We start from the raw sequence: 23,355 nt of genomic DNA on the forward strand, positions 1-23,355 counted from the left end.
AGGCGTCCGACACCAGACTATCGCCCCGTATCACCCCCAGGCAAATCCCGTCGAACGGGTTAATAGAGTCATCAAGAGTATGATAGTTTCATACCTCGGCCCGGACCATCGCGAGTGGGACGTACACTTACCTGCCCTCCGTTTTGCGTATAATACCGCTTATCATACGTCCACTCAGGCGAGCCCGGCCTACTTGAATTACGGGCGCGAACCGAAACCTCCGCATTGTTTACTCCCGGAAGGGCCGGGGACCGAATCTCACACACCTCAATCCTGGGTCGAACGCATGAAACAATTGGAAACTGTGCGCCGACAAGCTCTTTATTACAATCGCAAACACCGCGACCGCGATTATCGGGTAGACGACTTAGTGTTAAAAAAGCAACATGTCTTGTCATCGGCGACTCAACACGTGGCCGCTAAACTAGCCACCAAATTCCATGGCCCCTTTATCATTCGGAGGAAAATTTCTCCGGTGGTCATGGAACTGTCGAATTTGGAAGGGACCTGGAGTGGGAAGATTCACGTGCAGGACCTCAAGCCCTACGTGAATTGACCGAGCCAGTGTCTCAATAGCATTGACACACCCCAACCTTTTGCGTCCTCACTTCGCTTCCTTCTTCACACTCCCGGACCTACCTTTGTCGCCACCCTGCCCGCTTGTTTGCTCTGTGCTTAAATGTTCTTTCTGGTGTGCTTTACGTTCCACAGCTTCGCATGTACCTCCGACGCTTCGTACCTAAATACCTGCCACTAGTACCTAGTACCTTGTACCTCGCCTCGCTCAACGATTACCTCGACATTACCTTGGACCCGTACCTGCTTACCATCATCGTTACCTCCCACCGGGCACCACCGCTACCTCAGCTGTATCTACGGCCTGTACCTCATTACCTGCGACTCGGCCTCCATCGCGTTCCCCGTCGGGACCCCGTCGTCAAGTCCCCCCGGAGATACTCTCGGTACGTACCACTCACGCCACGACATGAGCGCACCCCCTCCACCCATTATCAAAATGGAAATTTCCTCATCGTCAGAAGGGGATAGCGACGACTCGTTCCCCTCGCTGCCCGAGATAGACCCGGGAAGCGAGACCGAAGACGAGTTACTCCGAGACCCCGACGAGAGAAGAACACCTCCTCAGCGGAGACGATCTTCGACGGCACACCGGCGATCACCTCAACCAACCTCGGCCGAGTCCCGGGATCGATCACCTCGCTCTCCCCGGCGGGTTCCATCCGAGACGAGATATTCGCCTTCGCGGGACCCCTCCCCCAACGAGCCAAGGTCGAACCCACGTCGCACTCAACCACCACCGCCGCGTTCCCCAGCGCCAATGGAGATTCTAGAGGAGTTGTTGGAAGCTCTGGATCGGCAGGAACCCTTCGGAGTGGACGACAATCCGGTGTTCGACAACATCCGCCCGTACGCACCCCTGCTGGCAGCAGGAGAATTCGTGCGCCCAGGGTTCCTCGACGCTCTAATCGGCTTGATACGAGCGCTAACTTACCGTCGCTCCGGGTATTGCCCGATTGCGGAGGGGCTCTAGCACCCGCGGTCCATGGGGTCCTCGGCGACGATCAAGGCGTTCCCCCCTACTCGAGACGCCTCCTCCCAGACTACCCACTCGGCAGTACGGGAAGCCGCCAGCCAAACCGAACCACCGACCGCTGGCGATGCGAGCAGCCAGACCAACCCGCCGACGGCACGCGACGTGCGCAGCCAAACCTTACCCGTCGACGGGCCGCGAGATACCTTGGAGCGCCAGCTGTCAACGCCACCAGAACCCGAGGGAGAAGGCACAGCCCCAGCTTCAGAGGCAGGTCGACAAAGAGAGCGACCCCGTGAACAACGCACCTACGGGAGGGGCACATCCTCGGCGCAACCACCAGCCCCCACGAAACCGCACGGAGGAGAATACCGGACGGCGAATCGATCCGCAGGACCCAGGGCCCCCAGAGGTAGGGGAGTGGCCCCGAACAACCCCGCTCCACCCGCTACCACGGCGACCACGAAAGCTCCAGAGGCCCCGCCGAAACCATCCACTTCTCGATATGGCCGGTGCTTCAACTGTGGGAGCGCCTCTCACCGACGACAAACCTGCACCCAGCCGCCACGCCAGTTTTGTTTCCGATGCGGGGAGCTGGATGTCACAGTTCGGACCTGCCCGAAGCACGGTTCCGCTTACGAAAAGGAAGAACCCTGGAACTGGAACCGCCGATAACGGGTCCCACGGGATCACCGTACCTGCTCGCCGCGGATCAGACTCCACCTACCTTCCACCCCCCTGTTTACCTAACACCTGCGTGGATGGCCTAATGCTTCACCGCGGCTAGTACCTAGCTGTCCTAGTTAAGAATCCGTCACCCTTAATCTTAAGTCAACCGATTCTCGGGTTGCTCCCTCCCCGGTGAACTTCTTTTGGTTTGTGTTTTAGTTTTGCTCGGAGGAATCGGTTCAGAACGCCCAAGCGTTTATGGGCCCAAAGGCCAGGCAATGGAGGGCTATCCCCATTGGTTTCCCTTGGTTCTGTCTCTTTGTTTTTTTTTTTTTTTGTCCTTTGTCTTTCTTTTTTTTTCTCCTCGTTCTCTGAGTGAGTTTCGGCAAGATAGCCGAGCATCTGAACCGAGTACCTTTCGCAGGAAGGATTCCTATCGCAAGAGCGTTACCTTTCACTTTGTTAATCTTTCCCTTTATAATTATTAGCATTAAGTAAACTTACCTCAAAGACAGGGTATGACCATTGTTCCGCTATGCTAGAGTAAACCTATTAAAGACTACGTAATTCCTGTTAAATCTCGTTTTATTATTGCATGTCACGCCCCAATTTCACCTTATGCCTGTCAGTATCTGTTCTCGCGGAGCAGTTCCGCGATATTCGGAGCGGAGTTTGCTTCGAGCTAAGCTAAGTGGAGTTGAGATTTTAGTAGAGCCTCTGTGGACTTATGTTCCGTTTTGTTCTTGGGGGCTCCGCCTTCTGGTGGAGTCCGAGAACGTATTGAGTTCCTTCTTTTTTTTTTTTTTTTCTTTGTCGTATTGAACCAAATTAATGTGGAGATGGAGCACGCGTAAGGCGTGGAGGACTGGTAAAATCTGGGCTCCGTGGAGGACGAGCCGAGGGAGCCAACTTTGTTTCAGATCAAACGCACTTGGCCATTCGGGAAGCCGGGAGACACGTTCGTGCGAGTGGGCACCGAGAGAAGTCACCCGAAGGAAGCACAACATCGCCCACCACCCATCGCCGACATCGTCGAGTGTCACCCATCACCGAGACAAGCAAATTCTGGGGTGGAGGTTTGTGACGTGACATTTTGCCCCGCCACTCGTGCGAACTGTGTCGACCAGTGGACCGGGTTTGCGGCTCATTTTGACGCCACTGCGACTCGTCGGGCGCTGTTCGGAACGAGACTCACCGCTACGTAATGTTAAGCTTTAGTTTAAGAATTCGCGCCTATAATCTGTTGCGCGACAATTACCTTTTGTTTTACCTATTCCCGGCCCGTGTCGGGAAGAGAGAGAAAGAGTTCAATTTCGCGGGTTACTTTGATTCCAATATTTCAGAAATCTACTGTAGTTTCCGAGGTTTGGCCCCGCCTCCGCCACGATGGACCGAGCGCATCGCTAATTTATACCACCCGCACTACCTTGCTGTTCAAACCGATCTCGCCCGCGGGGAGCACTCTTCTCACATCGTCTTCGAGCTTCGAACATCACTCTCGACCTGCGGACGGCTGAGAGGACACGCTGGCATAGGCCATCCGTTGAACGCCGCCCGTGCCTCTCCCGCCGTAGCAACCGAGAGTTGCACCGTCCGCACAGCTGTAAATTCGGGTGCCACGGTCCGTGCAATACGGCGCCTCGGTCGGTGGGGTTCGGGGGAGTTTCCTGGAGGAGAGGTGCTGCAATTGCCTGGTGGCTTATCGTCGTGGGCCCACCGTGACTTCATGACGTCTGGAGTCATGAGGGAGGCCTCCCCTCTGCCTTTTCAGAGATGCCCGCCGGATCCCCAAGAGGAAAGGCACTCGGATCACAGCCATTTAGTCGGGAGGAGCGTTTCACGTGGGCGGAAGAGGCGAGAGCAGCAAGGAACATCATGCAATTAAGCCGGGAATGGAAGCGGTGCAGTAAGTCATTTCCGTGCGCGCTTCCCTTTTCGAATTTACCGCGAATGCGCGAGCCGGGAGGCCGAACGCTAGTTCGCGCCCGGCGTGTGAGCGCTGCGGTGCTGGGTCCGAGTGGTGGGGAGAGCGCCGAACACCGAGGACCGCTCGCACGCACAATTAGTCTAATTCCGAGCACCGTACTGACGAGTCTGCGTTCCGGCGAACATCACCAAGCCTTTCCTTTGTGCGGCGAGTTGGATCCCTCGGTAAGTCCGTTCTTTATCTCCCCGAATCGTTTGTCTTGTTGAGCTTTTTCACGTTTTCTTTTTCGGAATCTAGTTCCGGGTTTTAGTTCAGATGTATATGGTGTTTCGAGAGACTTACGAGTCGAAGTATCGTGCGAGATTGCGGCCGATACTTCCCGGGTCTCGAATTTTGAGGATGTAACGCTCAACTGGACAAATCGATTCCCTTAAGTTGGTTCAATCATTTCATAAAAATTGTCGGTATTAGAATTATATCTTTTGAGTTTTCGTAGTGTAAACGCGCTGAATATAACGCGCAATATCTTTCGAGTATCTCTGTCTCTCTCTCCTTGCACGCGCCGAGGGCTCTAGCGAGCGCGCCCGGTCGCGCGATGTTTTCGTGCTTTCTCTCTCGCACTTGTTGTCGCGCTACGGATTATACGGCGGTTAGTAGCGTCTTCGTTTATTATTATATTTCGTTCCTTTCTTCTGTATCGCGTATTATTATTCTCTCGTAGTTGAACCGGCGTGCAGCGTATTGCCGCTTTCCGATACCTTATTCTTTTATTATGTTAACTGTTACTTAAATTCTTTATCATTCTTTCGTTACCTTGTCGCTCGCATTTTCTCACACTAGTACTTTACCTGCGTTTTACCTACAGTCTTCGCGACTGATTAGTTTTATCTACAGTCTTCGCGACTGATTAGTTTTACCTACAGTCCTCGCGACTGATTAGTTTTACCTACAGTCCTCGCGACTGATTAATCGTACCTCCAGCCCTCGCGGCTGATGAACTTTACCTGCGCATTACCTACGGTACTTGTTACCGGTTACCTTTTACCTACAGCCCTCGTGGCTGATTAATCGTACCTCCAGCCCTCGCGGCTGATGAACTTTACCTGCGCATTACCTACGGTACTTGTTACCGGTTACCTTTTACCTACAGCCCTCGTGGCTGATTAATCGTACCTCCAGCCTTCGCGGCTGATGAACTTTACCTGCGATTTACCTACGGCCCTCGCGGCTGGTTACTACGTGTTACCTGCGTTTACCTGAGACACTCAATTCGTGGGTGTCGAATAACGAATGTGAGGCGTGCGAATATGCGAAGCGACAGATCAGTTCCATTATTTTCATTATCCAGATTCTACCCGTCACTTGTATTATATGGCTTGAACTTATGTCCGATCATTAAAATTTACCGAATCGCGTATTTGATTATTTTGTTCTCGATTGTTCACGGCGTTCAATGTTAATGTCTTTCTTGTGACTTTACGCGTCGTCACGGAGTTGAATAAATTGTGAATATTTTGTCAAATTACTAACTTGTGTCGATTATGTTATTTTGCGTCCCTGATTGCTACTTTTCCCCAAGGATCCCCCCCTCTACCTTCTGTATCTCAGTTTGAGCTGAGTAGCCGGACCGTCCTCGGTCACTCGTGTCTCTCGCGCACTCTGAGTATCGTGATCTGTTGGCGTTACCATCGTAGAGAGTGAATAAAATTAAAGTCGAGTAATCGACGGTACTTCGTACCTGGCGCCCAATTCACTCTCGTGGCCGGAGAGTCGTGCGAGCCGACGAGACGAGTGAGCCGAGAAGGGACCAATCGTACCCTCGCGGGGAAAATTGCGTTACATAACATACAATTTCATGATAAAAACTCGTTTTTCACGAAATTGGAAGTGAAAACACGTTGCCTTGGCGTCTCTCGAGGGCTATGAGAAATTTCTCCCTGTTCCTTCATTTTCTTTTCCCTATTTGGAACTGAAGATCATGGTGGCAGGTCGATTTTCAGCGGAGATATGAATTTCGCCTTATAACATACAATTACATGATAAAAACTCGTTTATTCACGAAGTTGGAAGTGAAAAAAAGTTGCCTTGGTTTCTCTCCAGGGTCGTGAAGATTTTTATCCCGTTTCTTGAGTTCCTTTTCCCTATTTGAAATTGAAAATCTTTCGAGAATCCCGAGTTTTGGCGGGGATATGAATTTCTGCTTATAACATCCAATATCATGATAAAAATTCGTTATTTCACGAAATTGGAAGTGAAAACATGTTACCTTGGCGTCTCTCGAGGGCAGTAAGAAATTTCTCCCTGTTTCTTCAGTTTCTTTTGCCTATTTGGAACTGAAGATCATGGGAGAATGTCGTTTTTCAGCGGAGACATGAATTTCGCCGTATAACATACAATTTCATGATAAAAACTCGTTTTTTCACGAAATGGGAAGTAAAAACACGTTGCCTTCGCGTCTCTCGAGGGCAATGAGAAATTTCTCCCTGTTTCTTCAGTTTCTTTTGCCTATTTGGAACTGAAGATCACGGGAGAATGTCGTTTTTCAGCGGAGACATGAATTGCGCCTTATAACATACAATTACATGATGAAAACTCGTTTTTTCACGAAATTGGAAGTGAAAACCCGTTGCCTTTGCTTCTCTCGACGGCCATGAGAAAGTTTTTCCCGTTTCTTGAGTTCCTTTTGCCTATTTGAAATTGAAAATCATGGGAGAATCCCAATTTTATGAATTTCTGTTCATAACATGCGATATCATGATAAATACTGGTTTTTTCACTACATTGGAAGTGAAAAAAAGTTGTCTTGGCTTCTCTCCATAGTCGTGAGGAGTTTTTTACCGTTTCTTGAGTTCCTTTTGCCTCGTTGAAATAGAATATCATGGGAAAATCTCGTTTTTCAGCGGAAATATGAGTTTCGGCTTATAACATTCAATTTCATGATGAATACTCGTTTTTTCACGAAATTAGAAGTAAAAACACGTTGCCTTCGCGTCTCTCGAGGGCAATGAGAAAGTTTTTCCCGTTTCTTGAGTTCCTTTTGCCTATTTGAAATTGAAAATCATGGGAGAATCCCAACCTTATGAATTTCGGCTTATATCATGCGATATCATGATAAATACTCGTTTTTTCACGAAATTGGAAGTGAAAAAACGTTGTCTCGGCTTCATTCCAGAGTCGTGAGGATTTTTTTTCCGTGTCTTGAGTTCCTTTTGGATAGTTGAAATTGAAAATCATGGGAAAATCTCGATTTTCAGCGGAAATATGAGTTTTTGCTTATAACATTTAATATCATGATAAAAACTCGTTATTTCACGAAATTGGAAGTGAAAACACGTTGCCTTGGCGTCTCTCGAAGGCAGTGAGAAATTTCTCCCTGTTTCTTCAGTTTCTTTTGCCCATTTGGAACTGAAGATCTTGGTGGAAGGTCGTTTTTCAGCGGAGACATGAATTGCGCCTTATAACATACAATTTCATGATAAAAACTCGTTTTTTCACGAAATTGGAAGTCAAAACCCGTTGCCTTGGCGTCTCTCGAGGGCAATGAGAAAGTTTTTCCCGTTTCTTGAGTTCCTTTTGCCAATTTGAAATTGAAAATCATGGAAGAATCCCAACTTTATGAATTTCTGCTTCTATAATGCGATATCATGATTAATACTCGTTTTTCCACGAAATTGGAAGTGAATAAACGTTGTCTTGGCTTCTCTCCAGAGTCGTGAGGATTTTTTTTCCGTTTCTTGAGTTCCTTTTGCCTAGTTGAAATTGAAAATCATGGGAAAATCTCGATTTTCAGCGGAAATATGAGTTTTTGCTTATAAAATTTAATATCATGATAAAAACTCGTTATTTCACGAAATTGGAAGTGAAAACACGTTGCCATGGCGTCTCTCGAGGGCAGTAAGAAATTTCTCCCTGTTTCTTCAGTTGCTTTTGCCTATTTGGAACTGAAGATCATGGGAGAATGTCGTTTTTCAGCGGAGACATGAATTGCGCCTTATAACATACAATTTCATGATAAAAACTCGTTTTTTCACGAAATTGGAAGTAAAAACCCGTTTCCTTCGCGTCTCTCGAGGGCAATGAGAAAGTTTTTCCCGTTTCTTGAGTTCCTTTTGCCAATTTGAAATTGAAAATCATGGGAGAATCCCAACTTTATGAATTTCTGCATATATCATGCGATATCATGATAAATACTCGTTTTTTCACGAAATTGGAAGTGAAAAAACGTTGTCTTGGCTTCTCTCCAGAGTCATGAGGATTTTTTTTCCGTTTCTTGAGTTCCTTTTGCCTAGTTGAAATTGAAAATCATGGGAAAATCTCGATTTTCAGCGGAAATATGAGTTTTTTCTTATAACATTCAATATCATGATAAAAACTCGTTATTTCACGAAATTGGAAGTGAAAACACGTTGCCTTAGCGTCTCTCGAGGGCTATGAGAAATTTCTCCCTGTTCCTTCATTTTCTTTTCCCTATTTGGAACTGAAGATCATGGTGGCAGGTCGATTTTCAGCGGAGATATGAATTTCGCCTTATAACATACAATTTCATGATAAAAACTCGTTTATTCACGAAGTTGGAAGTGAAAAAAAGTTGCCTTGGTTTCTCTCCAGGGTCGTGAAGATTTTTATCCCGTTTCTTGAGTTCCTTTTCCCTATTTGAAATTGAAAATCTTTCGAGAATCCCGAGTTTTGGCGGGGATATGAATTTCTGCTTATAACATCCAATATCATGATAAAAATTCGTTATTTCACGAAATTGGAAGTGAAAACATGTTGCCTTGGCGTCTCTCGAGGGCAGTAAGAAATTTCTCCCTGTTTCTTCAGTTTCTTTTGCCTATTTGGAACTGAAGATCATGGGAGAATGTCGTTTTTCAGCGGAGACATGAATTTCGCCGTATAACATACAATTTCATGATAAAAACTCGTTTTTTCACGAAATGGGAAGTAAAAACACGTTGCCTTCGCGTCTCTCGAGGGCAATGAGAAATTTCTCCCTGTTTCTTCAGTTTCTTTTGCCTATTTGGAACTGAAGATCACGGGAGAATGTCGTTTTTCAGCGGAGACATGAATTGCGCCTTATAACATACAATTACATGATGAAAACTCGTTTTTTCACGAAATTGGAAGTGAAAACCCGTTGCCTTTGCTTCTCTCGACGGCCATGAGAAAGTTTTTCCCGTTTCTTGAGTTCCTTTTGCCTATTTGAAATTGAAAATCATGGGAGAATCCCAATTTTATGAATTTCTGTTCATAACATGCGATATCATGATAAATACTGGTTTTTTCACTACATTGGAAGTGAAAAAAAGTTGTCTTGGCTTCTCTCCATAGTCGTGAGGAGTTTTTTACCGTTTCTTGAGTTCCTTTTGCCTCGTTGAAATAGAATATCATGGGAAAATCTCGTTTTTCAGCGGAAATATGAGTTTCGGCTTATAACATTCAATTTCATGATGAATACTCGTTTTTTCACGAAATTAGAAGTAAAAACACGTTGCCTTCGCGTCTCTCGAGGGCAATGAGAAAGTTTTTCCCGTTTCTTGAGTTCCTTTTGCCTATTTGAAATTGAAAATCATGGGAGAATCCCAACCTTATGAATTTCGGCTTATATCATGCGATATCATGATAAATACTCGTTTTTTCACGAAATTGGAAGTGAAAAAACGTTGTCTCGGCTTCATTCCAGAGTCGTGAGGATTTTTTTTCCGTGTCTTGAGTTCCTTTTGGATAGTTGAAATTGAAAATCATGGGAAAATCTCGATTTTCAGCGGAAATATGAGTTTTTGCTTATAACATTTAATATCATGATAAAAACTCGTTATTTCACGAAATTGGAAGAGAAAACACGTTGCCTTGGCGTCTCTCGAAGGCAGTGAGAAATTTCTCCCTGTTTCTTCAGTTTCTTTTGCCCATTTGGAACTGAAGATCTTGGTGGAAGGTCGTTTTTCAGCGGAGACATGAATTGCGCCTTATAACATACAATTTCATGATAAAAACTCGTTTTTTCACGAAATTGGAAGTCAAAACCCGTTGCCTTGGCGTCTCTCGAGGGCAATGAGAAAGTTTTTCCCGTTTCTTGAGTTCCTTTTGCCAATTTGAAATTGAAAATCATGGAAGAATCCCAACTTTATGAATTTCTGCTTCTATAATGCGATATCATGATTAATACTCGTTTTTCCACGAAATTGGAAGTGAATAAACGTTGTCTTGGCTTCTCTCCAGAGTCGTGAGGATTTTTTTTCCGTTTCTTGAGTTCCTTTTGCCTAGTTGAAATTGAAAATCATGGGAAAATCTCGATTTTCAGCGGAAATATGAGTTTTTGCTTATAAAATTTAATATCATGATAAAAACTCGTTATTTCACGAAATTGGAAGTGAAAACACGTTGCCATGGCGTCTCTCGAGGGCAGTAAGAAATTTCTCCCTGTTTCTTCAGTTGCTTTTGCCTATTTGGAACTGAAGATCATGGGAGAATGTCGTTTTTCAGCGGAGACATGAATTGCGCCTTATAACATACAATTTCATGATAAAAACTCGTTTTTTCACGAAATTGGAAGTAAAAACCCGTTTCCTTCGCGTCTCTCGAGGGCAATGAGAAAGTTTTTCCCGTTTCTTGAGTTCCTTTTGCCAATTTGAAATTGAAAATCATGGGAGAATCCCAACTTTATGAATTTCTGCATATATCATGCGATATCATGATAAATACTCGTTTTTTCACGAAATTGGAAGTGAAAAAACGTTGTCTTGGCTTCTCTCCAGAGTCATGAGGATTTTTTTTCCGTTTCTTGAGTTCCTTTTGCCTAGTTGAAATTGAAAATCATGGGAAAATCTCGATTTTCAGCGGAAATATGAGTTTTTTCTTATAACATTCAATATCATGATAAAAACTCGTTATTTCACGAAATTGGAAGTGAAAACACGTTGCCTTAGCGTCTCTCGAGGGCAGTGAGAAATTTCTCCCTGTTTCTTCAGTTTCTTTTGACTATTTGGAACTGAAGATCATGGCAGTATGTCGATTTTCAGCGGAGACATGAATTGCGCCTTATAGCATACAATTTCATGATAATAACTCGTTTTTTCACGAAATTGGAAGTGAAAACACGTTGCCTTGGCGTCTCTAAAGGGCAATGAGAAATTTCTCCCTGTTCCTTCAGTTTCTTTTCCCTATTTGGAACTGAAGATCATGGTGGAAGGTCGATTTTCAGCGGAGACATGAATTTCGCCTTATAACATACAATTTCATGATAAAAACTCGTTTATTCACAAAGTTGGAAGTGAAAAAACGTTGCCTACGCGTCTCTCGAGGGCAATTAGAAAGTTTTTCCCGTTTCTTGAGTTCCTTTTGCCTATTTGAAATTGACAATCATGGGAGAATCCCAACTTTATGAATTTCTGCTTATATCATGCGATATCATGATAAATACTCGTTTTTTCACGAAATTGGAAGTGAAAAAACGTTGTCTTGGCTTCTCTCCAGAGTCGTGAGGATTTTTTTTCTGTTTCTTGAGTTCCTTTTGCCTAGTTGAAATTGAAAATCATGGGAAAATCTCGATTTTCAGCGGAAATATGAGTTTATGCTTATAACATTCAATATCATGATAAAAACTCGTTATTTCACGAAATTGGAAGTGAAAACACGTTGCCTTAGCGTCTCTCGAGGGCAGTGAGAAATTTTTCCCTGTTTCTTCAGTTTCTTTTGCCTATTTGGAACTGAAGATTATGGTGTAAGGTCGTTTTTTAGCGGAGACATGAATTTCGCCTTATAACTGTGACGTGACATTTTGCCCCGCCACTCGTGCGAACTGTGTCGACCAGTGGACCGGGTTTGCGGCCCATTTTGACGCCACTGCGACTCGTCGGGCGCTGTTCGGAACGAGACTCACCGCTACGTAATGTTAAGCTTTAGTTTAAGAATTCGCGCCTATAATCTGTTGCGCGACAATTACCTTTTGTTTTACCTATTCCCGGCCCGTGTCGGGAAGAGAGAGAAAGAGTTCAGTTTCGCGGGTTACTTTGATTCCAATATTTCAGAAATCTACTGTAGTTTCCGAGGTTTGGCCCCGCCTCCGCCACGATGGACCGAGCGCATCGCTAATTTATACCACCCGCACTACCTTGCTGTTCAAACCGATCTCGCCCGCGGGGAGCACTCTTCTCACATCGTCTTCGAGCTTCGAACATCACTCTCGACCTGCGGACGGCTGAGAGGACACGCTGGCATAGGCCATCCGTTGAACGCCGCCCGTGCCTCTCCCGCCGTAGCAACCGAGAGTTGCACCGTCCGCACAGCTGTGAATTCGGGTACCACGGTCCGTGCAATACGGCGCCTCGGTCGGTGGGGTTCGGGGGAGTTTCCTGGAGGAGAGGTGCTGCAATTGCCTGGTGGCTTATCGTCGTGGGCCCACCGTGACTTCATGACGTCTGGAGTCATGAGGGAGGCCTCCCCTCTGCCTTTTCAGAGATGCCCGCCGGATCCCCAAGAGGAAAGGCACTCGGATCACAGCCATTTAGTCGGGAGGAGCGTTTCACGTGGGCGGAAGAGGCGAGAGCAGCAAGGAACATCATGCAATTAAGCCGGGAATGGAAGCGGTGCAGTAAGTCATTTCCGTGCGCGCTTCCCTTTTCGAATTTACCGCGAATGCGCGAGCCGGGAGGCCGAACGCTAGTTCGCGCCCGGCGTGTGAGCGCTGCGGTGCTGGGTCCGAGTGGTGGGGAGAGCGCCGAACACCGAGGACCGCTCGCACGCACAATTAGTCTAATTCCGAGCACCGTACTGACGAGTCTGCGTTCCGGCGAACATCACCAAGCCTTTCCTTTGTGCGGCGAGTTGGATCCCTCGGTAAGTCCGTTCTTTATCTCCCCGAATCGTTTGTCTTGTTGAGCTTTTTCACGTTTTCTTTTTCGGAATCTAGTTCCGGGTTTTAGTTCAGATGTATATGGTGTTTCGAGAGACTTACGAGTCGAAGTATCGTGCGAGATTGCGGCCGATACTTCCCGGGTCTCGAATTTTGAGGATGTAACGCTCAACTGGACAAATCGATTCCCTTAAGTTGGTTCAATCATTTCATAAAAATTGTCGGTATTAGAATTATATCTTTTGAGTTTTCGTAGTGTAAACGCGCTGAATATAACGCGCAATATCTTTCGAGTATCTCTGTCTCTCTCTCCTTGCACGCGCCGAGGGCTCTAGCGAGCGCGCCCGGTCGCGCGATGTTTTCGTGCTTTCTCTCTCGCACTTGTTGTCGCGCTACGGATTATACGGCGGTTAGTAGCGTCTTCGTTTATTATTATATTTCGTTCCTTTCTTCTGTATCGCGTATTATTATTCTCTCGTAGTTGAACCGGCGTGCAGCGTATTGCCGCTTTCCGATACCTTATTCTTTTATTATGTTAACTGTTACTTAAATTCTTTATCATTCTTTCGTTACCTTGTCGCTCGCATTTTCTCACACTAGTACTTTACCTGCGTTTTACCTACAGTCTTCGCGACTGATTAGTTTTATCTACAGTCTTCGCGACTGATTAGTTTTACCTACAGTCCTCGCGACTGATTAGTTTTACCTACAGTCCTCGCGACTGATTAATCGTACCTCCAGCCCTCGCGGCTGATGAACTTTACCTGCGCATTACCTACGGTACTTGTTACCGGTTACCTTTTACCTACAGCCCTCGTGGCTGATTAATCGTACCTCCAGCCCTCGCGGCTGATGAACTTTACCTGCGCATTACCTACGGTACTTGTTACCGGTTACCTTTTACCTACAGCCCTCGTGGCTGATTAATCGTACCTCCAGCCTTCGCGGCTGATGAACTTTACCTGCGCTTTACCTACGGCCCTCGCGGCTGGTTACTACGTGTTACCTGCGTTTACCTGAGACACTCAATTCGTGGGTGTCGAATAACGAATGTGAGGCGTGCGAATATGCGAAGCGACAGATCAGTTCCATTATTTTCATTATCCAGATTCTACCCGTCACTTGTATTATATGGCTTGAACTTATGTCCGATCAATAAAATTTACCGAATCGCGTATTTGATTATTTTGTTCTCGATTGTTCACGGCGTTCAATGTTAATGTCTTTCTTGTGACTTTACGCGTCGTCACGGAGTTGAATAAATTGTGAATATTTTGTCAAATTACTAACTTGTGTCGATTATGTTATTTTGCGTCCCTGATTGCTACTTTTCCCCAAGGATCCCCCCCTCTACCTTCTGTATCTCAGTTTGAGCTGAGTAGCCGGACCGTCCTCGGTCACTCGTGTCTCTCGCGCACTCTGAGTATCGTGATCTGTTGGCGTTACCATCGTAGAGAGTGAATAAAATTAAAGTCGAGTAATCGACGGTACTTCGTACCTGGCGCCCAATTCACTCTCGTGGCCGGAGAGTCGTGCGAGCCGACGAGACGAGTGAGCCGAGAAGGGACCAATCGTACCCTCGCGGGGAAAATTGCATTACATAACATACAATTTCATGATAAAAACTCGTTTTTTCACGAAATTGGAAGTGAAAACACGTTGCCTTGGCGTCTCTCGAGGGCTATGAGAAATTTCTCCCTGTTCCTTCATTTTCTTTTCCCTATTTGGAACTGAAGATCATGGTGGCAGGTCGATTTTCAGCGGAGATATGAATTTCGCCTTATAACATACAATTTCATGATAAAAACTCGTTTATTCACGAAGTTGGAAGTGAAAAAACGTTGCCTTGGTTTCTCTCCAGGGTCGTGAAGATTTTTATCCCGTTTCTTGAGTTCCTTTTCCCTATTTGAAATTGAAAATCTTTCGAGAATCCCGAGTTTTGGCGGGGATATGAATTTCTGCTTATAACATCCAATATCATGATAAAAATTCGTTATTTCACGAAATTGGAAGTGAAAACATGTTGCCTTGGCGTCTCTCGAGGGCAGTAAGAAATTTCTCCCTGTTTCTTCAGTTTCTTTTGCCTATTTGGAACTGAAGATCATGGGAGAATGTCGTTTTTCAGCGGAGACATGAATTTCGCCGTATAACATACAATTTCATGATAAAAACTCGTTTTTTCACGAAATGGGAAGTAAAAACACGTTGCCTTCGCGTCTCTCGAGGGCAATGAGAAATTTCTCCCTGTTTCTTCAGTTTCTTTTGCCTATTTGGAACTGAAGATCACGGGAGAATGTCGTTTTTCAGCGGAGACATGAATTGCGCCTTATAACATACAATTACATGATGAAAACTCGTTTTTTCACGAAATTGGAAGTGAAAACCCGTTGCCTTTGCTTCTCTCGACGGCCATGAGAAAGTTTTTCCCGTTTCTTGAGTTCCTTTTGCCTATTTGAAATTGAAAATCATGGGAGAATCCCAATTTTATGAATTTCTGTTCATAACATGCGATATCATGATAAATACTGGTTTTTTCACTACATTGGAAGTGAAAAAAAGTTGTCTTGGCTTCTCTCCATAGTCGTGAGGAGTTTTTTACCGTTTCTTGAGTTCCTTTTGCCTCGTTGAAATAGAATATCATGGGAAAATCTCGTTTTTCAGCGGAAATATGAGTTTCCGCTTATAACATTCAATTTCATGATGAATACTCGTTTTTTCACGAAATTGGAAGTAAAAACACGTTGCCTTCGCGTCTCTCGAGGGCAATGAGAAAGTTTTTCCCGTTTCTTGAGTTCCTTTTGCCTATTTGAAATTGAAAATCATGGGAGAATCCCAACCTTATGAATTTCGGCTTATATCATGCGATATCATGATAAATACTCGTTTTTTCACGAAATTGGAAGTGAAAAAACGTTGTCTCGGCTTCATTCCAGAGTCGTGAGGATTTTTTTTCCGTGTCTTGAGTTCCTTTTGCCTAGTTGAAATTGAAAATCATGGGAAAATCTCGATTTTCAGTGGAAATATGAGTTTTTGCTTATAACATTTAATATCATGATAAAAACTCGTTATTTCACGAAATTGGAAGTGAAAACACGTTGCCTTGGCGTCTCTCGAAGGCAGTAAGAAATTTCTCCCTGTTTCTTCAGTTTCTTTTGCCCATTTGGAACTGAAGATCTTGGTGGAAGGTCGATTTTCAGCGGAGACATGAATTTCGCCTTATAACATACAATTTCATGATGAAAACTCGTTTTTTCACGAAATTGGAAGTAAAAACCCGTTGCCTACGCGTCTCTCGAGGGCAATGAGAGAGTTTTTCCCGTTTCTTGAGTTCCTTTTGCCTATTTGAAATTGAAAATCTTTCGAGAATCCCGAGTTTTGGCGAGGATATGAATTTCTGGTTATAACATCCAATATCATAATAAAAACTCGTTATTTCACGAAATTGGATGTGAAAACGAGTGGCCTTGGCGTCTCTCGGCGGCAATGAGAAATTTCTTCCTGTTTCTTCAGTTTCTTTTGCCTATTTGGAAATGAAGATCATGGTGGAAGGTCGATTTTCAGCGGAGACATGAATTTCGCCTTATAACATACAATTTCATGATAAAAACTCGTTTTTTCACGAAATTGGAAGTGAAAAAACGTTGTCTTGGCTTCTCTCCATAGTCGTGAGGAGTTTTTTTCCCGTTTCTTGAGTTCCTTTTGCCTAGTTGAAATAGAATATCATGGGAAAATCTCGTTTTTCAGCGGAAATATGAGTTTCCGCTTATTTATAACATTCAATTTCATGATGAAAACTCGTTTTTTCACGAAATTGTAAGTAAAAACACGTTGCCTTCGCGTCTCTCGAGGGCAATGAGAAAGTTTTTCCCGTTTCTTGAGTTCCTTTTGCCAATTTGAAATTGAAAATCATGGGAGAATCCCAACTTTATGAATTTCTGCTTATATCATGCGATATCATGATAAATACTCGTTTTTTCACGAAATTGAAAGTGAAAAAACGTTGTCTTGGCTTCTCTCCAGAGTCGTGAGGATTTTTTTTCTGTTTCTTGAGTTCCTTTTGCCTAGTTGAAATTGAAAATCATGGGAAAATCTCGATTTTCAGCGGAGACATGAATTTCGCCTTATAACATACAATTTCATGATAAAAACTCGTTTTTTTCACGAAATTGGAAGTGAAAACACGTTGCCTTGGCGTCTCTCGAGGGCAATGAGAAATTTCTCCCTGTTTCTTCAGTATCTTTTGCCTATTTGGAACTGAAGATTATGGTGTAAGGTCGTTTTTTAGCGGAGACATGAATTTCGCCTTATAACATACAATTTCATGATAAAAACTCGTTTTTTCACGAAATTGGAAGTGAGAACACGTTGCCTTCGCGTCTCTCAAGGGCAATGAGAAAGTTTTTCCCGTTTCTGGAGTTCTTTTTGCCTATTTGAAATTGAAAATCATGGGAGAATCCGAACTATATGAATTTCTGCTTATATCATGGGATATCATGATAAATACTCTTTTTTTCACGAAATTGGATGTGAAAAAACGTTGACCTGTCTTCTTTCCAGAGTCGTGAGGATTTTTTTTCCGTGTCTTGAGTTCCTTTTGCCTAGTTGAAATTGAAAATCATGGGAAAATCTCGATTTTCAGCGGAAATATGAGTTTTTGCTTATAACATTTAATATCATGATAAACACTCGTTTTTTCACGAAATTGGAAGTGAAAACACGTTGCCTTCGCGTCTCTCGAGGGCAATGAGAAAGTTTTTCCCGTTTCTTGAGTTCTTATTGCCTATTTGAAATTGAAAATCATGGGAGAATCCGAACTTTATGAATTTCTGCTTATATCATGCGATATCATGATAAATACTCGTTTTTTCACGAAATTGGAAGTGATAAAACGTTGTCCTGTCTTCTTTCCAGAGTCGTGAGGATTTTTTTTCCGTGTCTTGAGTTCCTTTTGCCTAGTTGAAATTGAAAATCATGGGAAAATCTCGATTTTCAGCGGAAATATGAATTTTGCTTATAACATTTAATATCATGATGAAAACTCGTTTTTTCACGAAATTGGAAGTGAAAATCAGTTGCCTTTGCTTCTCTCGACGGCAATGAGAAAGTTTTTCCCGTTTCTTGAGTTCCTTTTGCCTATTTGAAATTGAAAATCATGGGAGAATCCCAACTTTATGAATTTCTGCTCATAACATGCGATATCATGATTAATACTGGTTTTTTCACTACATTGGAAGGGAAAAAAAGTTGTCTTGGCTTCTCTCCATAGTCGTGAGGAGTTTTTTCCCGTTTCTTGAGTTCCTTTTGCCTAGTTGAAATAGAATATCATGGGAAAATCTCGTTTTTCAGCGGAAATATGAGTTTACGCTTATAAGATTCAATTTCATGATGAAAACTGGTTTTTTCACGAAATTGGAAGTAAAAACACGTTGCCTTCGCGTCTCTCGACGGCAATGAGAAAGTTTTTCCCGTTTCTTGAGTTCCTTTTGCCAATTTGAAATTGAAATTCATGAGCGAATCCCAACTTTATGAATTTCTGCTTATATCATGCGATATCATGATAAATACTCGTTTTTTCACGAAATTGGAAGTGAAAAAACGTTGTCTTGGCTTCTCTACAGAGTCGTGAGGATTTTTTTTCCGTTTCTCGAGTTCCTTTTGCCTAGATGAAATTGAAACTCATGGGAAAATCTCGATTTTCAGCGGAAATATGAGTTTTTGCTTATAACATTCAATATCATGATAAAAACTCGTTATTTCACGAAATTGGAAGTGAAAACACGTTGCCTTGGCGTCTCTCGAAGGCAGTGAGAAATTTCTCCCTGTTTCTTCAGTTTCTTTTGCCTATTTGGAACTGAAAATCATGGGAGAATGTCGATTTTCAGCGGAGACATGAATTGCGCCTTATAGCATACAATTTCATGATAAACACTCGTTTTTTCACGAAATTGGAAGTGAGAACACGTTGCCTTCGCGTCTCTCAAGGGCAATGAGAAAGTTTTTCCCGTTTCTTGAGTTCTTTTTGCCTATTTGAAATTGAAAATCATGGGAGAATCCGAACTTTATGAATTTCTGCTTATATCATGGGATATCATGATAAATACTCTTTTTTTCACGAAATTGGATGTGAAAAAACGTTGACCTGTCTTCTTTCCAGAGTCGTGAGGATTTTTTTTCCGTGTCTTGAGTTCCTTTTGCCTAGTTGAAATTGAAAATCATGGGAAAATCTCGATTTTCAGCGGAAATATGAGTTTTTGCTTATAACATTTAATATCATGATAAACACTCGTTTTTTCACGAAATTGGAAGTGAAAACACGTTGCCTTCGCGTCTCTCGAGGGCAATGAGAAAGTTTTTCCCGTTTCTTGAGTTCTTATTGCCTATTTGAAATTGAAAATCATGGGAGAATCCGAACTTTATGAATTTCTGCTTATATCATGCGATATCATGATAAATACTCGTTTTTTCACGAAATTGGAAGTGAAAAAACGTTGTCCTGTCTTCTTTCCAGAGTCGTGAGGATTTTTTTTCCGTGTCTTGAGTTCCTTTTGCCTAGTTGAAATTGAAAATCATGGGAAAATCTCGATTTTCAGCGGAAATATGAATTTTGCTTATAACATTTAATATCATGATGAAAACTCGTTTTTTCACGAAATTGGAAGTGAAAACCAGTTGCCTTTGCTTCTCTCGACGGCAATGAGAAAGTTTTTCCCGTTTCTTGAGTTCCTTTTGCCTATTTGAAATTGAAAATCATGGGAGAATCCCAACTTTATGAATTTCTGCTCATAACATGCGATATCATGATTAATACTGGTTTTTTCACTACATTGGAAGGGAAAAAAAGTTGTCTTGGTTTCTCTCCATAGTCGTGAGGAGTTTTTTCCCGTTTCTTGAGTTCCTTTTGCCTAGTTGAAATAGAATATCATGGGAAAATCTCGTTTTTCAGCGGAAATATGAGTTTACGCTTATAAGATTCAATTTCATGATGAAAACTGGTTTTTTCACGAAATTGGAAGTAAAAACACGTTGCCTTCGCGTCTCTCGACGGCAATGAGAAAGTTTTTCCCGTTTCTTGAGTTCCTTTTGCCAATTTGAAATTGAAATTCATGAGCGAATCCCAACTTTATGAATTTCTGCTTATATCATGCGATATCATGATAAATACTCGTTTTTTCACGAAATTGGAAGTGAAAAAACGTTGTCTTGGCTTCTCTACAGAGTCGTGAGGATTTTTTTTCCGTTTCTCGAGTTCCTTTTGCCTAGATGAAATTGAAACTCATGGGAAAATCTCGATTTTCAGCGGAAATATGAGTTTTTGCTTATAACATTCAATATCATGATAAAAACTCGTTATTTCACGAAATTGAAAGTGAAAACACGTTGCCTTGGCGTCTCTCGAAGGCAGTGAGAAATTTCTCCCTGTTTCTTCAGTTTCTTTTGCCTATTTGGAACTGAAAATCATGGGAGAATGTCGATTTTCAGCGGAGACATGAATTGCGCCTTATAGCATACAATTTCATGATAAACACTCGTTTTTTCACGAAATTGGAAGTGAGAACACGTTGCCTTCGCGTCTCTCAAGGGCAATGAGAAAGTTTTTCCCGTTTCTTGAGTTCTTTTTGCCTATTTGAAATTGAAAATCATGGGAGAATCCGAACTTTATGAATTTCTGCTTATATCATGGGATATCATGATAAATACTCTTTTTTTCACGAAATTGGATGTGAAAAAACGTTGACCTGTCTTCTTTCCAGAGTCGTGAGGATTTTTTTTCCGTGTCTTGAGTTCCTTTTGCCTAGTTGAAATTGAAAATCATGGGAAAATCTCGATTTTCAGCGGAAATATGAGTTTTTGCTTATAACATTTAATATCATGATAAACACTCGTTTTTTCACGAAATTGGAAGTGAAAACACGTTGCCTTCGCGTCTCTCGAGGGCAATGAGAAAGTTTTTCCCGTTTCTTGAGTTCTTATTGCCTATTTGAAATTGAAAATCATGGGAGAATCCGAACTTTATGAATTTCTGCTTATATCATGCGATATCATGATAAATACTCGTTTTTTCACGAAATTGGAAGTGAAAAAACGTTGTCCTGTCTTCTTTCCAGAGTCGTGAGGATTTTTTTTCCGTGTCTTGAGTTCCTTTTGCCTAGTTGAAATTGAAAATCATGGGAAAATCTCGATTTTCAGCGGAAATATGAATTTTGCTTATAACATTTAATATCATGATGAAAACTCGTTTTTTCACGAAATTGGAAGTGAAAACCAGTTGCCTTTGCTTCTCTCGACGGCAATGAGAAAGTTTTTCCCGTTTCTTGAGTTCCTTTTGCCTATTTGAAATTGAAAATCATGGGAGAATCCCAACTTTATGAATTTCTGCTCATAACATGCGATATCATGATTAATACTGGTTTTTTCACTACATTGGAAGGGAAAAAAAGTTGTCTTGGCTTCTCTCCATAGTCGTGAGGAGTTTTTTCCCGTTTCTTGAGTTCCTTTTGCCTAGTTGAAATAGAATATCATGGGAAAATCTCGTTTTTCAGCGGAAATATGAGTTTCCGCTTATAAGATTCAATTTCATGATGAAAACTGGTTTTTTCACGAAATTGGAAGTAAAAACACGTTGCCTTCGCGTCTCTCGACGGCAATGAGAAAGTTTTTCCCGTTTCTTGAGTTCCTTTTGCCAATTTGAAATTGAAATTCATGAGAGAATCCCAACTTTATGAATTTCTGCTTATATCATGCGATATCATGATAAATACTCGTTTTTTCACGAAATTGGAAGTGAAAAAACGTTGTCTTGGCTTCTCTACAGAGTCGTGAGGATTTTTTTTCCGTTTCTCGAGTTCCTTTTGCCTAGATGAAATTGAAACTCATGGGAAAATCTCGATTTTCAGCGGAAATATGAGTTTTTGCTTATAACATTCAATATCATGATAAAAACTCGTTATTTCACGAAATTGGAAGTGAAAACACGTTGCCTTCGCGTCTCTCGAGGGCAATGAGAACGTTTTTCCCGTTTCTTGAGTTCCTTTTGCCTATTTGAAATTAAAAATCATGGGAGAATCCCAACTTTATGAATTTCTGCTTATATCATTCGATATCGTGATAAATACTCGTTTTTTCACGAAATTGGAAGTGAAAACACGTTGCCTTGGCGTCTCTCGAGGGCAATGAGAAATTTCTCCCTGTTTCTTCAGTATCTTTTGCCTATTTGGAACTGAAGATTATGGTGTAAGGTCGTTTTTTAGCGGAGACATGAATTTCGCCTTATAACATACAATTTCATGATAAAAACTCGTTTTTTCACGAAATTGGAAGTGAGAACACGTTGCCTTCGCGTCTCTCAAGGGCAATGAGAAAGTTTTTCCCGTTTCTTGAGTTCTTTTTGCCTATTTGAAATTGAAAATCATGGGAGAATCCGAACTTTATGAATTTCTGCTTATATCATGGGATATCATGACCCCTAGGGAAAAAAGGTTGGGACAAGTACATTGATGGTCTCTTGTTTCTGGATGACATAGAAAAAAGATTTAGAACCAGGAAAAAAATTTTATAAAAATAATAAACGAAAAATTGAAAAGTTCAAAAAAATTCAACAAAAATAAAAAACAATCGAAAAAATTCTGTAAAGAAAAATAAAAAAATTTTAAAAAAATTCATAAATATTGAAGACATTGAAAAATGTACTATCCAAGTTACATGTAGTATAAAAATGTATGATATCGATTGGAGGCCAAGTTTTTATTGATAATTTGGAATATTTATCGAACAAATTGGAAACTTTAATGAAATTCATGGAAATTATTTTCAAGAAAAAAGTTAATGAAACAAAAGTCATAACGGAAGTTACGTGCAGTACTAAAATGTATTATATCAATTCGAGGTCAAGTATTTATCAGTTATTCGAAATATAATCTCCGGCGACAAATGAGCGTTGAGAATCCTTGTCGGGCTCACAACGTTTTATCAAAATTACTAAAAAATTAATGGAAATAAAATCATTAAAAATTCACATGAAAGTCATTCGTTACTTCAACAAGGTACACACTTTAAAGAATCGATTCCCCTCCGACTTTCAGGATCCCCTGGTATTATTCACAACATTCAACTTTGATTGGATCGGTACAAATTATGTTCAAATACGTCTTAAACGTACTTGTCCGGCCCATCACTTTTTATTCAAATTGCTCATTCGAAAACAAATCAAAAACGAAGTTAATGCATGTGTTAATATTAAGGAACAGTAATTCCCGAGAAAATAATTTTCTTTCGAATCGCTCTTGTCAAAATGAAACGAAAATGAAAGATGAAGTTGATTAATCTATTTATATTATATGGAGTCATAATTCACAACAAAATCAT

At 42.2% G+C, this 23,355-nt stretch overlaps 1 protein-coding gene across 1 annotated transcript; it reads left to right on the top strand.

Annotated features, from left to right (window-relative positions):
- The first annotated feature begins 1,561 nt into the window (after nt 1-1,561).
- LOC122406356 (basic salivary proline-rich protein 3-like) lies at nt 1,562-2,224 on the top strand. The gene has a single exon (XM_043411755.1). The coding sequence runs from the start codon at nt 1,562-1,564 to the stop codon at nt 2,222-2,224; it is 663 nt and encodes a 220-aa protein (XP_043267690.1).
- The last annotated feature ends 21,131 nt before the right edge of the window (nt 2,225-23,355 follow it).

The sequence above is a fragment of the Venturia canescens genome, chromosome 2 (genome assembly GCF_019457755.1).
Source record: "Venturia canescens isolate UGA chromosome 2, ASM1945775v1, whole genome shotgun sequence".
In the NCBI taxonomy this organism is placed as follows: domain Eukaryota; kingdom Metazoa; phylum Arthropoda; class Insecta; order Hymenoptera; family Ichneumonidae; genus Venturia; species Venturia canescens.